At 42.3% G+C, this 22,935-nt stretch overlaps 1 protein-coding gene across 15 annotated transcripts in view; it reads left to right on the top strand.

The window, feature by feature from the left end:
• PXK (PX domain containing serine/threonine kinase like) overlaps positions 1 to 22,935 on the top strand; it is an 81,932-nt gene that overhangs the window by 18,943 nt on the left and 40,054 nt on the right. For all 15 annotated transcript variants that reach the window (XM_070359746.1, XM_070359736.1, XM_070359735.1 and 12 more), the window contains exons 2-4: positions 8,530 to 8,580; positions 10,589 to 10,636; positions 17,381 to 17,567. In XM_070359746.1, coding sequence (XP_070215847.1) covers positions 8,530 to 8,580; positions 10,589 to 10,636; positions 17,381 to 17,567 — 286 coding nt within the window. The remainder of the gene's footprint in view (positions 1 to 8,529; positions 8,581 to 10,588; positions 10,637 to 17,380; positions 17,568 to 22,935) is intronic.

Here is a 22,935-nt window from a genome sequence, read left to right as displayed (position 1 = left end):
CCAAGAAAAAGAAATTCAAAAAAGCAAAATGGCTGTCTGGGGAGGCCTTACAAATAGCTGTGAAAAGAAGAGAAGTGAAAAGCAAAGAAGAAAAGGAAAGATATACCCATTTGAATGCAGAGTTCAAAAGAATAGCAAGGAGAGAGAAGAAAGCCTTCCTCAGCGATCAATGCAAAGAAACAGAGGAAAACAACAGAATGGGAAAGACTAGAGAGCTCTTCAAGAAAATCAGAGATTCCAAGGGAACATTTCATGCAAAGATGGGCTTGATAAAGGACAGAAATGGTATGGACCTAACAGAAGCAGAAGATATTAAGAAGAGGTGGCAAGAATACACAGAAGAACTGTACAAAAAAGATCTTCACGACCAAGATAATCATGATGGTGTGATCACTCATCTAGAGCCAGACATCCTGGAATGTGAAGTCAAGTGGGCCTTAGAAAGCATCACTATGAACAAAGCTAGTGGAGGTGGTGGAATTCCAGTTGAGCTATTTCAAATCCTGAAAGATGACGCTGTGAAAGTGCTGCACTCAATATGCCAGCAAATGTGGAAAACTCAGCAGTGGCCACAGAACTGGAAAAGGTCAGTTTTCATTCCAATCCCAAAGAAAGGCAATGCCAAAGAATGCTCAGACTACCGCACAATTGCACTCATCTCACACGCTAGTAAAGTAATGCTCAAAATTCTCCAAGCCAGGCTTCAGCAATATGTGAACCGTGAACTTCCTGATGTTCAAGCTGGTTTTAGAAAAGGTAGAGGAACCAGAGATCAAATTGCCAACATCCGCTGGATCATGGAAAAGGCAAGAGAGTTCCAGAAAAACATCTATTTCTGCTTTATTGACTATGCCAAAGCCTTTGACTGTGTGGATCACAATAAACTGTGGAAAATTCTGAAAGAGATGGGAATACCAGACCACCTGATCTGCCTCTTGAGAAACCTATATGCAGGTCAGGAAGCAGCAGTTAGAACTGGACATGGAACAACAGACTGGTTCCAAATAGGAAAAGGAGTACGTCAAGGCTGTATATTGTCACTCTGCTTATTTAACTTCTATGCAGAGTACATCATGAGAAACACTGGGCTGGAAGAAGCACAAGCTGGAATCAAGATTGCCAGGAGAAATAGCAATAATCTCAGATATGCAGATGACACCACCCTTATGGCAGAAAGTGAAGAGGAACTCAAAAGCCTCTTGATGAAAGTGAAAGAGGAGAGTGAAAAAGTGGGCTTAAAGCTCAGCATTCAGAAAACTAAGATCATGGCATCCGGTCCCATCAGTTCATGGCAAGTAGATGGGGAAACAGTGGAAACAGTGTCAGACTTTATTTTGGGGGGCTCCAAAATCACTGCAAATGGTGATTGCAGCCATGAAATTAAAAGACGCTTACTCCTTGGAAAGTTAGGACCAACCTAGACAGCATATTAAAAAGCAGAGACATTACTTTGCCAACAAAGCTTCGTCTAGTCAAGGCTATGGTTTTTAGGTGGTCATGTATGGATATGAGAGTTGGACTATAAAGAAAGCTGAGTGCCGAAGAACTGATGCTTTTGAACTGTGGTGTTGGAGAAGACTCTTGAGAGTCCCTTGTACTGCAAGGAGATCCAGCCAGTCCATCCTAAAGGAGATCAGTCCTGGGTGTTCATTGGAAAGACTGATGTTGAAGCTGAAACTCCAATACTTTGGCTACCTGATGTAAACAGCTGACTCATTTGAAAAGACCCTGATGCTGGGAAAGATTGAGGGCAGGAAGAGAAGGGGACGACAGAGGATGAGATGGTTGGATGGTATCACTGACTCGATAGACATGGGTTTGGGTGGACTCTGGGAGTTGGTGATGGACAGGGAGGCCTGGCATGCTGCGGTTCATGGGGTTGCAAAGAATCAGACACAACTGAGCAGCTGAACTGACTGAAGTGAATGCCTGTGCTTTGGCCCAAACAAGTTAAATCAGAATCTCTGGGAGGTAGGGTCAAAGCATGGGTATCTTTTTTTTTTTAAAGTTCTCTGGGTGATTCTAGAATGTAGCAGGGTTGGGACCCTTTGCATAGATGTAGAGAAGTAGGAACACCGACAAGTGGAATACCTCCAAACAGCTTCCTGTTCTCTCTGTGCTCTGAGTCTCAGTGAATATGATTGTTGGGCCTAAGGGGAAGAGAAGAATGCTGTCGATTCAGTGGATTTGAAATTTGGCTTTAAGTTTTGACTTTAGCTTCTTTTACACGCTTCTTTCAAAGTGGTCTGTTTGTAGCCTCACTAAAGTAATTTGGGGCCAAAGTAAGTTTTCCTCCCTAGTTTTTCCTGAAATCTCATCACACCGATGCAACTTTGAATAGCAGCTACAGTGCAGTAAAATCTTGAGTATCTTTTCGGAAACTCAGGAAATACAAAATGTCAGTCAGAATGCTTATTGGGGAAATGCCTACACTGAGGGCATTGATCAACTCTTGTGGAAATGACAGCTTCTACCCCTGCCCCTTCAGAGTGAGTCCATCTGAGTTCCCTAGACTGGTGAGGACCCCCATCATTCAGGACTGCAAAAGAGCCAGGCTCAGGGCATCCCCAGGGCCCTGGGGGTTGCCAGCCATGCGTGGTAGGTTGGAAAGTCCAAGGAATCGATGTGGGTTCCAGCTCCCAATCAGCTGCTTCCTGGCTGTGCAACCCTGGACAGCTCACTTAATTTTGCCCATCCTGTTTTATCAGAGCTCTTGCCACAAGATCAGTGCTTATCTGTGGCAATTCCATCTTCTGTCCCCTGGCTTAAGTCAGAAGTCATGTGGTCCCAGTGCCTTTCCAGATTGAAAAACTTCAGCCCCCACCACACTGACTTGCTGCGATGCCCACATGCTAGGGCTCTCTGCAGGGCAGCCGCCCCACCCCCGGCCAAGTAAAGGGATGTGGTGTCCTGAAGAGGAGCAGGAAGGAGGTCCTTTGGGGAAGTGGCCGCAGATGGCAGCCCGGGCAGCCGGCATAGATCTGTGATGCAGAGCCGCCCTGTGGGGCCCTTAGCTCTCCCTTCTGTGCCAGTGCTCTGTCATCTCTTATAGAGCCTGCAGGTTCTGTTCCACATCAGAGAGGGTGGCAGAGATGGAGGTGATACACTGAGAGATTCTGGGCTGCTAACTGTGGCTCTGGAGGTGGAAGCCTGCCTTCAAATGTTGGGTTTCTGCTGGTCTCCAGGGCTCTCTTCTCTCGGTTTTCATCAGAGCTTCAGCCTGGTAGCAGCAATAGAACAGCTGTGTTCTGTTTGCTCTACAAATCAGGGATTTGAGGTGAAGGTATTTCCTTTTAGTAAGGCTTGGTGGTGACATTCAGGCACTCTGAAAAAAAAATTTTTTTTTTTTTAATATTTAGGGGTGAACTTGCTCCTTTCCAGTGGAATGAACATATTTCTGAGCAAAATCACCCTACAGTATTCCACTGTCTTTCTATATCTGTAACCACACGGCAGATGGGACCTGAGGGCAACACTGGGGCCTTAAGGTGTCTTCATGTGTCTTTACAGGGGAAGCACGGTGAGGTTTCTGAGGCCACCAGTGATTAAGTGAGCCCTCTGGTGGGTGTGCACGTATCACCACGGTGTTGGTGTGGAGCAGGCTGCGGGAGAGGACAGGTGATGACTCTTCCACCCGCTGCGTCCCCAGCCTTCATGGACTGGACTGACCTGTTTCACTCGATGACTCTGGACCTGGGGTTCTCTGTCAGCACTGTCGACGTGTAGGGCCAGGGTGTCTTTTGTTGTGAGGCTGTCCCGTGTGCCTTGTACATGTTTAGCAGCATCTCTGGCCTCTAGCTTTCAGGTTCCCATAGCATTTCTTCATCCTGTGACAACCAGACATGTCTTCAGGCATTGCCAGATCTCTGGGGCAGATCCACCTTCTTTGGGAAAAAACACTGATGTCAACATAAAGAGTGTCTTGGCAGAAACATTAGTTAGGATGTCCTTTGGGGACATCCCAGTCTGACTATTTGTGACCCCATGGACTATATGGTCCATGGATTTCTCCAGGCCAGAGTCCTGGTGTGAGTAGCCATTCCCCTCTCCAGGGGGTCTTCCCAATCCAGGGATCGAACCCAGGTCTCCTGCATTGCAGGCAGATTCTTTACCAGCTGAGCCACCAGGGAAGCCCAAGAATACTGGAGTGGGTAGCCTATCTCTTCTCTAGGGGATCTTCCTGATCCAGAAATCGAACTGGGGTCTCCTGCGTTACAGGTGGATTTTTTTTACCAACTGAGCTACCAGGGAGACCCCTCTGACCTCAGGATCCCAGCCCCATCTTGTAGTTATTGACTTTCCTTTTGCTAAATGCTTCCCTCAACATTATTGCATGCCATTTTATAGCCAAATTACAAAACAAAACCCCCCTAAACTGTATATCTACAGAGGGAAGATTGGAGTCAAACTGTGGGAGTTATACCCCTAGTATGAACAAAAGTGCAGGAATTGGGACGTGATAACTGTTTAATTGATGTTTATCATTTGCAGCAACATCTTTGTACAACACAGGTCTAAAGTTTAAACTCAAAGTATATCAAGCAGGACAGCAGTGTTTGTTTTGCATCTACCAAGTGCTCAGCGTTGAACTGCACTTTATTTATTTACTTTTGACTGTGCTGGGTCTTCGCTGCTGCAGGGCTTTGCTCTAGTTGTGGAGAGTGGGCTGCTCTGTGGTCGCGATGCACGGGCTTGTCATTGCAGAGCATTGCTCTTGTGGCAGAGCATGGGCTCTGGGGCGGGAACCAGTAGTCGAGGCACGTGGGCTCAGCAGTTGCGGCTCCTGGGCTCCAGCACGCAGGCTGAACACTTGTGGTGCGTGGGCTTAGTTGTTCTGTAGCATGTGGAACCTTCCCCGATCAGGGATAGAACCTGTGTCTCCTGCATTGGCAGGCGAATTTTTTACCACTGAGCCACCAGGGAAGCCCTTGAACCAGAATTTTGAAAGTTAGTATTATTCCTCTGACAGATCATAGTGAAGCAATGGATGCTTGAAGTGATTTTTGAGAAATAACAATTCCCCCCAATTTGAACATCAAAACTTGTTTGTGTGTAGTTGTTTGGAAGTACTCAATTATATGTGCTGATTTTAGCTTTACTATAAGACTATAAAAGCCCAGACAATCTGCCAGTAAGAGAACCCTGAGAAAAAAGAAAATGTCAGAGCTAACAGACTGATCTCCAAATACAAGAAAGCCAGGTATTTTTAGCATTTTATCTTTATGTATTCAGAAATAATTGCATTGGCATATTGCTTAAGGGATTTGCCATACTACACAAGCCAGTTTTGAAATATTCATATTATAACCTGACATGAAACCAGCTAAGCAGGATGCCAGCCACGTAGTTGATTCACTCGTAATTGAGTGGATATTGTTGAATGTATCATTCTTAACATAGTCGAGAGTAGGCAGAAATTTCTGCTTATGTGAACTTTATCAACCTTTGCAAACTAAACAGAGTGGAAATGAATGATAGTGTAATAAGATCTATTTTAAAATTCAGCTGCCAAGTTAACAATGCTTATTTGGCTTTATTTTCTCCATAACCTATTTAATTCAGAATTAATTCAGTAGAAAGGATTTGTTGAATTCTGTGTTGATTAAGCATTTGTTGAGTAGTTACTGTGAGTAATACCTGAATCATTACCATCCCAAAATGTTAAAACAATTCTGAGCATTTGAGGAAAAAAACGTTTCTGTTTTTTTCTGTGCTTCATCCCTGTGTGTGTAAGCAGAAGGCTGAGCAAGGTCTCTTGTTTCCTGCTTATTTGATTACCTGGGGAAGCTCTGAAAACTTCTGATTCCTAATTTCTATCTTGTAGATTCTGATTTAGCAAGTCTTGGGAATGGTATTTTTAACTCTCTCGCTTCTCCTGGCTCCCCAGGATCAGGCAGCTTCCAATGATGAGGCAGCTTGGGAGGAGGGGGAGGTGTCACTGAATTTGGTTTCTTTGGAAAATGCTATAACTGCATACCTATTACTACCTTTTTACCTATTTTCTTAACCATAGCCTTTTCTAACCGAAAAGCTTATATGCAAACTTTGAGCAGGAAAAATCATTGATCTTAGTCCTCTGACTCTACTAAACTAATTTTGAATGCTAAGGTTAATTTTTAAATTTGAGATAATTGCAGATTCACATACAGTTGTAAGAAACATTGAAGAGATCCCATATCTCTGTTATCCAGTTTCTGTCATTGGTAGTGTCTTGCTAAACTTGATATGCTATCACAACCAAAATATTAACATTGACCAGTCAAGATACAGCACCTTTCCGTCGGCCCAGACATGCTCATGTCTTAGTCCATTCAGACTGCTCTAACAAAATACCAAAAACTGAGTGGCCTATCCACAATGGATTTGTTTCTCACAGTTCAGGAGGCTGAAAGTCCAAGACTGAGGTGTGAGCATGGCTGCCTTCTGATGGTCCTCTTCCTGGTTCAGAGCTAGCACCTTCTCAAATGATCCCATGTGGCGGAAGGAGTGAGGGACCCCTCTGGAGCCTCTCTTGTAAGGGTGCTGATCCCATTCTTGAGGGCTTTGCTCTCATGACCTAAGTAACTCCCAAAGGTCCTCCCACTTTCTAATACCATCATTTTTGGGAGTTAGTATTTCAGTATGTGAACCTTGTGGGGACTGAGACATTCAAACCATAGCACATCACCTTGTCCTTCTGTAGTCACACCTGATTCCCTTCCACACACACCCTGCTACCCCAGCTGTAACTGTTGACAACCAACAGACTGTTCTCCATATCTGTGATTCTGTCATTTCATAAATATTGTATAAATGGAGACATGTAGTTTATAATCTTTGGGGATTGTCTTTTTCACTCTGTGTAATCCTCCAGAGGGGCTTCCCTGGTGGCTCCGATGGTAAAGAATTTGCCTGCAATGGGGGAGACCTGAGTTTGATCCCTGGCTTGGGAAGATCCCCTGGAGGAGGGCATGGTAACCTATTCCAGTATGCTTGCCTGTATAATCCACATGGACAGAGGAGTCTGGTGGGCTACAGTCCATGGGGTCGAAAAGAGTCTGACATGACTGAGCGACTAAGCACTCACACACAGGATCCTCCAGAGATTCATCTAGTTTGTTGCATGTATCAATAGTTTATTCATTTTCATTGCTGAGTAGTATTCCCTGGTATGGAAGTAGCAAAGTTTAAACATACACCTGTTGAAAGACATCTGGCTTTTCTACTTTAGGGGTATTACCAATAAAATAGCTGTGAACATTCATGTAAAAGTTACTGTATAGACATAAGTTTTTGTTTCTCTGGAATGAATGTCCAGGGGTGTAGTTGCTGGGTCATAATAATGGCTGCATGTTTTAATTAAAAAAAAAAAAAAGTTGCCAAACGATATTATAGAGTTTCAGTGCCATTTAAAATTCCCACCATTAATTTATGTGATCCAGTTTCCCTATTTGGCTGTTTCCCTAGCCAACATTTGGTGTTATCATTATTTTTTTGTTTGAGCTATTCTGATGGAAATACAGTGATATCTCATTGTAGTCTTACTTTGCATTTGATTGATGACTGGTAATGTTGAATATCTTTTTCTGTGCTTATTTGCCTTCTGTATGTCCTCTTGAAAGGAATGTGTATTCTGCTGTTGTCGAATGGCGTGTTCTATAAATGCTGATTATATTTGTTGGTTGATGATGACATGAAGTTCATATTTTATGACAGGACAAGAAAAAAATGAGATGTAAAATTTTTTTTGCCCATTTGGGCCTCCCAGAGCACTCCCCTATAGTATGTATTCTGCTTCTGCATTAACTAGACCTGTTTAGGGAACAACATTCCTTCTTCTTCTAGTAAGAAGTCACCATAATCACGACTTGCTTTGTGTGACTTGTTTCTTACCTGCAGATCTGGGTTGTGTAAACAGTTGATATGTCATTTGGTGAATAACTGTCCGTAAAACTTGTGGAACTGTGCCTTGACCTCTAACAGGCCCAACAGTCCTCAAGAGCTTTCTGAAAGAATGTCTCCTGGGTTATAGTCCCCAGGTCTTCAATAAAAATGTTCATTGTTTGCTTAGGTCAACTGTTGATTAATTTTTCATCAGCAGTGGTTTTGTTGAATTCTTCTCTACCCTTATGGGTTTCTGTTGTTCTATCAGTTGCTGCGCAAGGGGTGTTGAAATCTCCGACTCTAATGGTGTATTCGTCTGTTTCTTCTTGCAGTCCTTGTCAGTTTTTGTTTCACGTGTTTTACAGCTCTGGTGTGTGAATGTGCATACACATTCAAGATTGCTGTGTCTTGGGGACTTCCCTGGTGGTCCAGTGGTTAAGACTCCATGCTTTTAATGCAGGGGGCACGGGTTCATCCCTGGCTGGGGAACTGGGATCCCACATGCCACAAGACTGCTGTGTCCTGCTATGACATTACCCTTTTATCTTTATGCCCCTCTCTGTCTCTAGTAATCTTTTCTAAAGTTTACTCTGATGCTTTCATATCATATTTTTGATCCCCTAATTTGGGTTTTATAATAGAGACATTTTTGTCCTTCTTTTTTAGGAATATATCATTCGGGTACAAAGAGGAATTTCCATAGAAAATAGCTGGCAGGTAAGGTTTTTTTTTTTTTTTTTGGTCATAGGAAAAATATTTAAACAAAATTCTGGCCTGGAATCATCTAAAAATCTGCAAAAACTAAAACACACAAAAATATACATCATATTTCTTTTATAAACTTTAGATCTAAGACATCTCTTACAAAAGGCTTTTCTGTTCTCAGTTGTTTGGTTTAATTCATGTAAGATGTTACCACAGAGAGTAGGAATGTGTTCCCCAGTTGGACACAGAGTAAGCAGAGTAGGCAACTGACTTGTTTTGTTCCTCGTGTTGAATAATTCAGGCCTCCTCCCCTGAAGCCATGGTGTGGGTAGGGCAGGTTAGTAGTCAGTCCACCAGTTTGAAAGATGAGATAGTGCCCTAGTCATTGTGCAGTTCGGAAGCTGCATTTCATGGACTCTTAAATCTAGTCATAGGCAGTTTCTAGTGCTAGGTCCCTCACTGACCACAGGTGATGTCTGTTCACAGCTCCAAGGCCTGCTTTCCTGATGGATTGCCTCAGAGAAAGAGAACTTGCTATATAGATCTAGAGGTCCTTTCTAACCCAGTTGACTTGCAGAGAGTGGCTGAATTCTATACAGGAGCCATTTCTTTCCTGTTGTAGTAATTATAATGACCTTTGTATTCCGTTTTCCAAAAATCTTACCTTGTCCTTCACAGCCCGGCTTGAACCTTACCTCTCACCTTAAGAAGTCTTTGACCTCAAAGGCCGGTACTTAGTCTTGTATTGGCCTGAAAATTCTAACTACTTTTAGTTGGAATAATTATAACATCACAGACTTGATGGACATGAGTTTGAACAAGCTCCTGGAGTTGGTGATGGACAGGGAAACCTGGTGTGTTGCAGTCCATGGGGTCACAAAGAGTCAGACACAACTGAGCGACTGAAGTGAACTGAGCATTTATTGTTAGGCACTGGCTCAAGCACATTAATTCACTTAGCCCGTTAAAGCCAGTTCTGTGCCATCACATTAGCCCCATTTTGCATTCAAAAGGCAAGTAACTAGTCCAAGATCACACTGAAGTCTATGATGGAACAGGGTTAGAATTCAAGTATTCTCTGTGCCACCTTTTGCTCCCTTGCACTTATTAGGTATGACCCCATGTTTAACTTTTTGATATATATGTATGCCAAGCAGGCCCAAGGACAGTGTCCTACGAGAAAAATCAACCTTATATGTAGTCTTGTAAATCCAGTACTTTAGAGGCCTGGGGAATACTTAATAAAAATGTAGATACTTAACCTCCTGAATTTGTTTCCCTTTGGGTGGGTAGGGTCCTCGATGATCTCCAAGTAATTCTTCTGCACACTAATATTTGAAAATCATCAGTAAACATTAGAAAAACTATTTGAAAGCCAAATAGCTTCCTTCCCCTCTGACTGAAGAGCTAGTGTAATTTGCGGTGGCATAATCAGTGGCATCAAGATAACTAAGAGAAAATGTGTGGACAGTGGGTATGGACCGTTAGCCAGGAGGGGAACTAGTGAAGGGTGGTGCCAGCAGGTGCATCCAGTCTCTAAACTGGTGTGGTCTCAAAGAGGGCAGTTTTATTCAGGGCAAAAATGGAATAGGTTCACAACTGTCTACATCCATTTACTTTGTTTTCATGTTCAGTTAAACTTTTTTTTTTTTTTTTTGGTAAATTATTAACTCATCTTTCTAGTTAACTAGGTGCCTAGGTAATTGAAAAAAAAAATTAAAGGGCTATTCACCCTCAAAACATCATCCTTCTCTCTTACCTGTTGGCATCTTGCGAGTTTGGCTGTCATTAACCAGTTTCCCACAGCCCAGCCAACTCTGGGACACTGCTCGGTCTGTTTTCTGGGGCTGCCAAGTGAAACAAGTTAGGCTCCAGGTATAAGCCCTGCAACCCTTAATGCAAGTGCCTTGACTCCCTTGATGCAAGTGCCTTGACTCTAGAATGCCAATAAGTATTAAATAAGGAAATGAAAATTGATGGGTTGTGCTGAATCAAAACACCACTGTTTTCTTTCTTACAGATTGTTAGGAGATACAGTGACTTTGATTTGCTGAACAACAGCTTGCAGGTAATTATTCTAAAACACCAATGACACACATTTATTGTTTGGGGTATCTTAGAAATGGGTTGGAAATGGCAATGTCAGGAACAAGAAGTTATTAGATTTCCCTAGCAAAGGAGATAAGCTCATACTTCAGACAGATGATGTGTGACTCTAAAAATAAACTTGGGGAATAAATGTCATTTATAATAGTCACCGTACAGCCGGCTACCTTTGTGCCAGACTGCGTCCTTAACTGCAATCATGGGATGCTGTGTGTTATCTCCTTTTCACAGGTTAGAAATGCCTAGATGGATAATAGAATTGTTCACTGAGAGCGGGGACTCTCAGACTCTCTTAAACTCGGCCACATAGTCAGCAGTACAGATCAGCACTCAGCAGTAACTAGAGATGCAGCCTTTTTTGGCATTAACTTTTTTCCCTTAAGTATGTATTTCTAGATCTCTTTGGTTAAATGTTTGTAACTTGGTGGCCATAATGGAAAGAGGGGTGAGCTGGAAACACATCTCGCACTGCTAGTGTCGCAGGGTCCTAGAGAAGTGTGGCCCCGGGGCAGTGCTGGCAGCACTACCACACCTTCACCTGGCAGACGGGTCTTCAAGTGCCAGGATTATTGAAGCCCACTGGGGCTTCCCTAAGGCCGTGATTCAAGAAAGATCTGCCTGTAATGCAGGAGACCCGGGTTCCATGCCTGGGTCGGGAAGTTCCCCTGGAGAAGGAAGTGGCAACTCACTCCAGTATTCTTGCCTGGAGAATTCCATCGACAGAGGAGCCTGGTGGGCCACAGTCCATGGGGTCGCAAAGAGTCAGACAGGACTGAGGGACTAACAGTTCCACTGTCACTTTCATCGGGCCTTTATTGTATCTCAACTTTGAATGGTGGCATAAACCCTTGAACCGGCTTGCTAGCTCATGACTAGCTCACCCGGGAGGTGCACTGTCTCATCACTGATTCTGAGTGATCTCTGATCCTGTCCACAGAGGGCAGGAGGATGGAGGGCTGGGAGGGAGTGACATGCTGCCTTTCCATCAAAAGGCCGTTTTTTACTGACCAGCCTTTGGAAAAAGAGCATTTGTAGAGTCCAGACTTTCACGTTATTTACAACACTGCTGAATGCCATGTTCTCCATCCAGTAGAACTGGCCTGAGTGTCTGCAGACCCTTATGTCATTGACGTATGGTCTTCTTCACACATGTTGTCTGTCTCCATTTTAATTGTAGTGTGACCAGTTTAAATATTCAGATAGAATATCGGCAGAGGTCAGATTCTCAGAGATGGCTTTAATTGGTTTCACTTGTGGATTTTAAGAGCCTAGTCTTTCCACTCAGACAAAAACTGGGCTTCTGATGACTATTGTAGGTAAGCCACTGACTGACATGCTGTTTATTCCAGCAGTGGATCTTCCCCACAAGGCTCTCCAGACATTTCCATGTGCTCAAAGTGGCATGAACATCTGGGAGCTAATGTTTGGCCTACTATGTGCTTTCACCTTTATGCACAAGTGAAGCCTTGCCTGGTTTTAAAAGAAACGGTCGTGATTTTATGCAGTGCTATTCAGCCAGGGCGGAGTAAGAATCCTGAGAGAGATCCTTCTGAAATGGAAACTGCCTGGGCCTAGACCCCACGAATATGGGGTGGGAAGGAAAGTCTTATCTCCTGTTTGTTCTTACTTTGGACATATAAAGTTGAATCTCCATGACTATTCAGTTACAGCCTTATTTAATATAATAGAAATTTATTTTTATATCAGTGTAATTTTCCCTTATAAAATGGGCACTTTCAATGTGCATCTTATTTCAAATGCAAATATCCACATGTATTGATGCTGGCTTGTGTTGGGCAGGATATGGCCAGACAGCACTTCAGTGGGAGGTTTTCCTGGATCCAAGTAAACAGACAGAAGAAAGTACATACAACTTTTTGGCAGCAAAATAATTTCAAAACAACCTCCATAAAACAGACCCAAAAGACTCCAAAACCACAAAATAAAACTGTGACTATGAATTTCAGTTTCTGATTACCCTTCTGACAGATAAATGAGTTCCTGCTGAAGGAAGAGAAATATAATACACATATGCAGGGTTGTTTGAACCCAATAGAAAACATATCTAAGTGAAATAAAGCACTGTGTAAAAGTATACATGCAATATAATAATTACATGAAATGTTTAGGAAAAGTGGTTGGGAGGAAGTATGCCAGAATGTTAACAATGGGGACCTCCAGGTGGCAGGATTATGGGTTCTGTTGTTTTTTTTTTCCCCTGGTCCTTTGTACCATTCTGTACTTTCCAGGTTCAGTACAAATAAGCACAGGCAAGTTATATAAGTGGAAAAACAGAAGAAGAGCTGTATTTTCCCAATTTTTTATAGCAAATATATCTTGTGATAACAGTGAAGAGAAACCACTACCTTATTTTAAAGGTACCATCAAATCAATGACCATACAGGGAGATAGAATGAGACACGGGAAAAGACAGCAGCAGGAGCTACAGTGATGAGAACTGTAGGGGACCCTCAGGCTTGAGACGGGGACCCAGCCTCTGCCTGGGCTCTGGTACTTCCTCTCTGTCCTTACTGTCTCCCTATGAAGCTAAGAGGCTGAACCAGATGACTTTTCAGGTCTCTTATAGCACAAATGTTTTGTGATTTGGTTTCACTGCCCATTTTTCACATGGGAGAGGCTCTACTGAACACTGGAGGGAAATGGGGACAAATTAGGGTCTGATGAGCACTTAGCACTCCTTGGAATACTTGCTGGAATGGAGTTCAAGGCAATTTGCAGATCATTAACGGAAGTAAGACATTAGCTGATTAAGAGGTAGAAGATTTTTTCCTCCAGACAAAAAAGCTAGTTTTCTTGAAACTGATAGAGTTTGCCATGGAGTTTAGAAGTTTTGGCTAGGCTAGCAAGAGTCAGGTTACGGGCTCAAGACCCCACTTTGCCTGTCAATACCACTTTGCTTTGTCACTCTGCAGGTGTTGCGAGTAGAGGAACTCTGGGGATTCTCTGCTGGCTTTACTGTTCTCTTTCCTTTATACAGGGAACTCAAGAATGGAATCCAAAGGGCACTTTAAAAAGGGAACAGTTTTTTTAAAAAATGTCATGATGAGGTGCCTTTGCTTGAAGCCGTCCCTGTGGAGGTGTCTAGGAAGTCAGTGGCTGAGGGGCTTCATCATATGTGTGCTAGTATTCTCTCACCCTCCTTTCTAACAAGTCACAGGAGTTCTAAACTTTATATTCTGTGATGGGTAAGCATTTGAGAAATTCTGGGAGAAGCTGAAAGAGAAAGTTAACTTCTCTTGAATGCTAGCCTCCTGTCAAAGGCAAGACTTTAAAATCACACTCAGATTGCAAGGTTTCAACACTTGGATAAAAATTTCTTGTGAGAACCCAAACCAGGGCAGAAAAACACCTGCCATGTGCCTAGCAGACTGACATGGCAGAGACACTCTACTCACAGCTATTGGCGAAGAAGTCTTTGTTTCACCTGCTGATTTGGAAGAGCTGATGAGGTATCTGGGCAGAACAGTACATTTCAGTTCAGTTCAGTTCAGTCACTCAGTCATGTCTGATTCTTTGTGACCCCATGGACTGCAGCATGCCAGGCTTCCCTGTCCATCACCAACTCCTGGAGCTTGCTCAAACTCATATCCATCGAGTCGGTGTGCCATCCAACTATCTCATTCTCTGTCGTCCCCTTCTCCTCCTGCCTTCAGTCTTTCCCAGCATCAGGGTCTTTTCCAGTGAGTCAGTTCTTCACATCAGGTGGCCAGAGTATTGGAGCTTCAACTTCAGCATCAATCCTTCCAATGAACACCCAGGACTGATCTCCTTTAGGATGGACTGGTTGGATCTCCTTGCAGTTCAAGGGACTCTCAAGAGTCTTCTCCAACACCACAGTTCAAAAGCATCAATTCTTTGGCACTCAGCTTTCTTTATAGTCCATAGTCACGTCCATACATGACTACTGGAAAAACCATAGCTTTGACTAGATGGACCTTTGTTGGCAGAGTAATGTCTCTGCTTTTTAATATGCTGTCTAGTTTACCTAAAAAGAAATGATGCTTGACTTAAAAAATAATAATAATTTTTTTTAAGCTTGTAAAAAAGGCCACAAAGTTTGAAACAGATAGCTTGTCTAATTCATTCTGACATCCCCACTGTGAGTGAAAAAAATAGCCCTTTTGGGGTTTAAATCTGATCTTGTCAGATGTGACTTTCCATTCTGAGTAACCTGGGCTTCAGCTGAGTCTGCTCTTGAGTGAGTAACGCAGGCAGATGTGCTGATATTGGCTGATGGTACCCACTCCCAGAGGTAGCTGCTCTAAAGCAGGTAGAGCAAGTGCTTTTAGACATTTTTCGTGTATATGTAACTGTATGCCTGGGCTTACACATAAGTGCACACAGACACGCAAATGAGATTATATCCTGCAACTTATTAAAAGAGTTTTTAAAAGAAATAAATCAATTATAACACATTAGCATTGATTCCCTTATATTACGCAGTGCTCCTGAACAAAAATAATAATAAAACAATTGACCTGGATGTGTACCAGAGGAGTGATGTGCTTTCTTCATAACTTTGCTTTTCTATTTAGTTAATAAAGAAACTGCTATTCCATAAAACGTAATTGTATGAGAGAGGAAAACAGCCTGAAATTGAGTGTCTTATCTGGCAGTGAATTTGGCCATGGTTGAAAATTCACTCTAAGTGTGTTCTGACATATTTTCATAAGTATGTTGTAGAAACAGGCAGTTCAGAATTATCAGCCAACCTTTTCATCTTGCCTAATTCAAGTTCAAGGCCTAATTCAAGTTCAAGGTTCAAACTTGCCTAATTGCCAAGTTCAAGATCTTCATTGTTTGAAAAAATGGAGTGAAGCAGGCTCAGTTAGGTTTGCTCACATGGATGATTTAGATGACGTGCTTGTCTGAATTCAAGATGCCTTTCTGTTTTAGACCTTTCCCTCGATCCGTACACATGCCACTTGGACCACTCTCAGCACAAGGGTAGACTAGTACCGCTCTTTGAAAGCAGTTTTTTTTTTTTTTTTTTCTCCAATTTTATTTTATTTTTAAACTTTACATAATTGTATTAGTTTTGCAAATATCAAAATGAATCCGCCACAGGTATACATGTGTTCCCCATCCCGAACCCTCCTCCCTCCTCCCTCCTTGAAAGCAGTTTTTTGCTCATTAAATTATGATACCAATCGGATATTTTGTTTTTACGTTTAAAAAATAGACTTAAAGTTTTAAATGATCTGGAAAATGATAGTAGATTGCACACCTGCATTTCTTTTTCTTTTCTCCCCAAGCCACTCTAAAACAACAGTAAATTTGATCTTGTGTATGTACACACACACACACACCCCTTCAAGGACAAATAGGAGAGGAGAAAATTATAACAAAAACATTAAAAACTAAAAATCCAGTGGATGAGAGCTAACTAATTAAGCAGATATGGGAAGGCAGAATTACGAGATGGCAGTAAGGGTGGATAAACCCACTGGGTCCCAGTTTTCACCACAGAACCTCCAAAAGGTTGACAGCACCAAGTGCTACCTCCAACGTGGGGTGAGGTCAAGCTAAAATCAGGAGTTGAAAGTATGTTTAAACAGTTGGATCCCCACAGCTCCCCATCTGAGCAACTTATGCCTGCTCTTCTCCAGTGGAGAAACTGGGTTTTTTCCCTCTGCAGAGGGTTGAACATTCTTTGGGCTGGAGAATGCAGGCACAGTTGGAAATATTTACATAATAAAGAGGAGACCTGTCCAAATAAAGACATTTTTTATTAACGTGCAAGGTTTCAAACAATTCTCCCTTTCTAGGAAGCTGACAGAGGGTATCTCCACCAAAAGTGAGGGGATTACCTAAGATAAAGGCAGGCATGGATATGGAAATGGGGTTTAGCAGGAGAAAGGACAGAGGCTTCTCTAGCATGGTGGTGAAGGAAGGTCCTGGGATGCCAGTCTTGACGCAGGTCTAGGGACCACCTGTCCTGCGTGGAACAGGTTGCTGGGTTCTGGAAAGTGCTCTTCAAGAAGATGACATTGATTCATCTTTGTATCTCAGTGTGTTGAAGAAAGGCTTAGATGGAGAGTTTGGAGTTGAAGAGAAAACTAGGAAAAAAGAAGTTGACAGAAAGGAGTAGTAAGCATGCTCTTTGGCTCAGTTGTATCATTTACCTAATGTAAGTGCATGCTGCACTTATTTAAATGATAGCATCATGATGGTGGAAGAATTAGGTCTAGAATGTGTGTGGATGAGATCAGGTTGTGAAAGAGAACTTAACCCTCATCTCCTATAATGAGAAACTTGCAGATAATGCCTAAAAGTGAAAAATCGAGGCATAACAATGTAAACCGTCACTTCTTCCAAAAGATCAGCTGAAAGAGTTAGATGTGGCCACCTTTGGGGAGTGGGGAATGGATATGTCACCTTTCGGCTGGGGTGGTTGGGGGCGAGCATCATGGGACTGCCAGCAGTAATAAACAAAAGTATTTGACTCTCGGAAAATATGTTCATGTGTAAATTTCATTAAAAAAATTAAGTCTTAAAGTGCTACACTTAGTATTTTATCAGTTCTAAGATGCACAGGTTTTCACATTTTTACAATACAACTGATTAGGATGTATCCTGAAATGTTGTAGACCTAACGAAACCTGTTGGCACAGGGATTCTGCTGTTCGGTCTTATTTGGGGATGACGTGAGTATAATACTTTTCTTTTTTCTTTTTAATTAAAGATTGCAGGCCTAAGTCTACCTCTTCCTCCCAAAAAATTGATTGGTAACATGGATCGTGAATTCATAGCTGAGAGGCAGAAAGGTCTTCAGAACTATCTCAACGTTATCACCACAAATCATATCTTGTCTAACTGTGAGCTGGTTAAGAAGTTTCTAGATCCAAACAACTATTCTGCCAACTACACTGGTAAGTAGAAGGATCTTATCAGCTACATTCCTGGGACAAAAGAGGCACTTTTTTTTGCCGGAGATAATATATGTGGGACAAGCTCTCCTTCCAGATGGGGAGATGTGTTCTAGGACATTATTCATCTGCTAATACTTACCTGATTGTAATTTACTGTAGATATCTAAGAAGAACATATTTTTAAACTGGAAGATAATTGCTTTACAATGTTGTGTTAATTTCTGCTGTACCATAAAGTGAATCAGCTTTATGTATACGTATATCCCCTCCCTCCTTAGCTGCTGACCGCCACCCCCAACCCACCCTCTAAGTCACCACGGAGCGCTGAGCTGAGCCTGCTGTATTTTATTGCAGTTTCCTACTACCTCTCTGTTTTCCTTATGGTAGTGCATATATGTCAGTCCTAATCTCCCAACTCATCCCACCTTCTCCTTCCCCCACTGTGTCCACATATCCATTCTCTTTGTCTACATCTCTGTTCCTGCCTTGGAAATAGGTTCATCCGTACCATTTTTCTAGACACACTTATATGTGTTAACATACGATATTTATTTTTCTCTTTCTGACTTACTTCACTTGGTATGACAACACTCTATGTCCATCCATGTCTCTATAAAACAAAAATTATTCTAAAATGTTTTTAATGCCTGTTTAGAAAAATACAGAAGGGAACTTGTCTGTGTACAAAGTCTTGTCATCATTATCTTCCCTGACAAAACTGAGAGTAAATAGTCCACAATGATCTGTACAGTAATGTCAGTTTGATTTATATTTGCCTGTTTTTGTGTTTACAATATATATTATGCCTGGCTCTTCTGGGAATTACTTTAAACACAATAGTGATTCAGAAGGGGCCTTTCTGTGTCTTCCCAGTTGCTTGCTGAAACCTGCTGTGAGCAAAGCCTAGGGAGCAGGTGGTTCCTTTCCAAACCTTCCCTGGACAGAACAGCAGCCAGAGGCCTGAGTGGGAAAGGGTGCCAGTCACACACACGGCCAGCAGCAGTTCTGTAAGCCCATTGTCAGCAGAATGAGTGATTAAATGTTTAATACACTCTGGCATGGTCTTGAACAGGCCAATAGAAGCTGTTGTAAAACCAAACCAGTGACTAGAATTCAGCCAATTTGTTAAAGCTAAACCATGCTGAGAGTCTAAGTGGAACACTGGGTATCATTAATAAGCTGATTTCCTTGCTAAGAGAATAGACTGTTTAGAGACTACATTTTGGGTCCTTAGAACACTCCTTTTGAAGTAATTAGAAGGAGACACTTTTATTCTTGTGTCAGATAGAGGGAAACAGAGGACTACTTATCAGGCACGAAACTTTTCTTTATCTTATTTTTAATTAATTAATTAATTAATGTTGGCCATGCTGGGTCTTCGTTGTTCGGTTGTGATGTGCGGGCTTCTCACTGTGGTAACATGTCTTGTTTCCGGGCACGGGCTCTAGGGCGTGAGGGCCTCAGTCGTTGTAGTACATGGACTCAGTAATTGCAGCTCCCAGGCTCTGGAGCACAGGCTCAGTAGTTACGGTGCATGGACTTTGTTGCTCCTAGGCCTGTGCAATCTTCCCGGATCAGGGATCGAACCGGTGTCTACTGCGGTCTACCAGGGAAGCCTGAAACTTCTCTGCATAATGGAATCACCTGGGGAGCTTAAAAAAAAATGCCAATGCCCAGACTGCATTCATGCCAGTCAAATCAGAATCTCTGTGGATGGGGTTCATAGTTTGTAAGCCCGCCCTCCCCAGAGATTCTAATATGCAGCTGAGTTTGAACACCACAGTTGGAAATTGCTACTCACTTCATGGGTCCTCTGACCAGCCGCACTGGCACCATCGGGAGCTTGTTAGGGATGTAGCATTCATGCCCCACCCCAAACCTAGAATCAGGATGTGGTTTTTAACAAGGTCCCCAGGTTGTGTGCATGCATATTAAAGTTTGAGAAGCCTTGCACGAGAACATGCCTGTCATCTTCTAGTGAAAGTACCTGCAGGAGTAAGAAAGTGCCTTTATAGAAAGCAACCCACTAAGGGGAAGTTTATTTCAAACTCATATTTGCTGTAAGTTATGAAACTGAACAAGGCTTGCATTTTTACCCCACTTGTTTCTTGGAGCTCATTGGAAAAAAAGCATCACCGGCCTGGAGCTCCCAGGACAACTCGTGTTCTTGCAGAGCAGGTCTCCCTTGGCTTTCATTTCACCTTACTTCACCTCACTTGTTCCAGGACTGTCACACCATGGACTCTGGGTTGACTTTTATCGAGTCCCTTGCAGCTCAGGCCTGTTCACTGGTTTGTTTGTCCACGTCGTTTCCTGACAGTGTCTGCTAGTGTCCTCCTGAGGTCAAGCGTCACGGTGTACTGTACATGTGATGATGCTGTCCATTCTGTACGCTTGACTCTCTGCTCTGCCATCCATGTGCTAGGTGCGGGGCTGGGAGTTGGGGTACAGGTGTGAGGAAAATGTGCTCCTTGTTCTCAGGGAGCTTGTACTAGAAATACCTTGAGTTGCCAGGGGATCAGAGCTAGCAGGGACCTTGAGCAGATGCATCTAGACTAACCCTCTTGTTTTATTTATTTTTTAATGTAAGTTTTTTGTTGTTTTCCTTCCAGTTTTATTGAGATATAATTAACATACAGCACTGGGTATGTTTAGGTGTACAGCATAGTGATTTGACTTACATACATTGTGACATGAGGATCACAGTAAGTTTAGTGACCATCCGTCATCTCATAGAGATGCAGATTAAAGTAGGAGAGAAAAATTGCTTCTGTGTGATAAGAACTCTTAGAGTTTACTCTCTTAGTAACTTTCATGCATAAGGTACAACAGAGTTAGTTACATTTATCGTGCTGTGTATTGCATTCCTAGTACTTATTTATCTTATAGCTGAAGTTTATACCTTTTGGCCACCTTCATTCAATTCCCCATCCTCCTACCTCCAGCCCTACCACTGGTAACCACAAATCTGATCTCTTTTTCTGTGCGTTTTTGAAGAATAATTGACCTGCACTACTGTGCTAGTTCCTGTTACACAACATTATGATTTGATGTTTCTATACCTGTCAAAATAGTCATCATGATGAGTCTACTTACATATGTCACCATAAAAAGATATTACATAGTTATCAACTGTATCCCTCCATGTTGTTGCAAATGGCAAGCTTTCATTCTTTTTTGTGACTGATTAATATGCCACTGTGATACTTAGGTTGCTTCCACATCTCAGCTTCTGTAAATAATGCCACAGTGAACACGGTGGTGCGTATGTTTTTTTCTAGGTAGTGTTTTCCTTTCCTTCTGGTAAATACCGAGGAGTGAAATTGAATAACCGTGTGGTATTTCTGCTTATAAAGTTTTTGAGGGCTCTCCGTATGGTTTGCTGTAGTGGCTGTTTCAAGTCACCTTCTCATCAGTAATGCACAGGGGTTCTTTTTCTCCGCATCTTCACCAAAACTTGTTATTTATTTGTGGTCTTTTTGATGATAGCCATCCTGATGGGTGTGAGGTGATACTTCACTGTGGTTTTGATTTGCATTTCCCTGATGAGTACTGATGTTGAGCATCTTTTCATGTACCTGTTGGCGATCTGTCTTCTTTGGAAAAATGTCTATTCAAGTATTCTGCCCATTTTTTAATAGTGTTTTTTGTTTTTTGATATTTAGTTGTATGAGTTCTTTGTATATTTTGGATATTAACCACTTGTCAGATACAATGTTTGCAAATCTGTTCTCCGATTCAGTAGGTGGTCTTTTCGTTTTGTTGATGGTTTTCTTTGCTGTGCAAAAGCTTTTAAGTTTGATTAGGTTCCATTGGTTGGTTTTTGCTTCTTGTGTTTCCCAAGGGGACATATCCAAAAAAACATTGGTAAGACCAATGTCAAAGAGTTTGCCACCTGTGTTTTCTTCTAGGAATTTTATGGTTTTAGGTCTTCCATTTATGTCTTTAATCCATTTTTAGTTTATTTTTGTATATGATGTGAGAGAGTAGTCCAGTTTGGTTCTATTGCGTTTAGCTGTCTAATTTTCTGGAATTTATTGAAGAGGTTGTCTTTTCTCCATTGTATATTCTTGCCTCCTTTGTCGTATTGATAGATTAATTGCTGATAGAAGTGTGGGCTCATTTCCGGGAGCTCTATTCCGTTTCTTCACGCTCTGTGTGTGTGCTTGTGCACGTCCTAGTACCATGCTGTTTCGATTATTGTACCTTTGTAGTGTGCTTTGAAATCAGAAGCATGATACTTCCAGCTTTTCTTTTTCAAGATTGTTTTGACTATTCAAGATCTTTTCTGTTTCCATAAAAATTTAGAATTATTTGTTCTAGCTCTGTGAAAAAAGCTAGTGATAGGGATTGCACTGAATCTGTAGATTGCCTTGGGCTGTACAGTCATTTTAGCCATATTAATTCTTCCAGTCCATGAACACAGTATATATTTCCATCTGTTTGTGTCTTCTTCAATTTCTTTCATTAGTGTCTTGGAGTTTTTAGAGTACAGATCTTTTACCTGTTTAGTTGGATTTATTCTTCTTGATATGATTGTAAATGGAATTGTTTTCTTACTTTCATTTCTTTCTCATAGTTTCTTATTAGTATACAGAAATGTAACCAGTTTCTGCATATTAATTTTGTATCCTGCAACTGTGCCAAACTCATTGAGTTCCAGGAGAACCCTCTCATTTTATACATGAGCAGTCTCCCAAGAAGGGCCTTACCTAGGGTTGCACATTTGTATGATTGTACAAGTGTCTAGTGTCTGAATGTTTCCCAATTAAAATGCTGCTCAGCCCCTGGAACATTGTCTGATCCCTATATCTCCTCCTCATGTGCCTCTCTACATGCTGCTCTTGTCCTGATCTTTCCCCTCTCTCCCAGGATGCCAGACAATCAGGAATCCAAAGGAGATGAGCATGGGAGTGTGAGAAAACTGTCAGAGACTCCTGCCAGAACCCAAACACTTAAGTAGCTGCCACTATTTAGAGGGCACAGTCCTGATGAAACAATAAGGGTTGGGTGCTGTTTTCAGAGAAGTGCTGATTAATTTCCCCCTTTGCATGAAATTTAGAACTTTGTCTTTTCTCTGTGCTGACTCACCAAGTGTCTCAGGAAAGGGAAACCCAGGCCATCTCCTCCACATCAGCTTAACTGAGCTGTTCCCCAAAGAGCAGGGCAGTCTTGTCTAGGTTTCCCAAAACTTACAGTGTGGCCCATGGCCCCCAAGGGCACCCTCTGCACCTCCAGCTCCCGGCATTTCCCCTGTAATGTGGATATTGTCTGCACCTCTCCTTAGTTTCTGTGGTCACTGTCCAGCTTCCCTTCAGCAGGATCTGAGTTCTGTGTTCAGGTGTGGCTGAAACCACCGAGGCCACGT

This window comes from Bos mutus, chromosome 22, assembly GCF_027580195.1.
Source record: "Bos mutus isolate GX-2022 chromosome 22, NWIPB_WYAK_1.1, whole genome shotgun sequence".
Lineage (NCBI taxonomy): Eukaryota > Metazoa > Chordata > Mammalia > Artiodactyla > Bovidae > Bos > Bos mutus.
The sequence above is the reverse complement of the archived record's forward strand: the minus strand, read 5'-3'. Positions and strand labels throughout refer to the sequence as shown.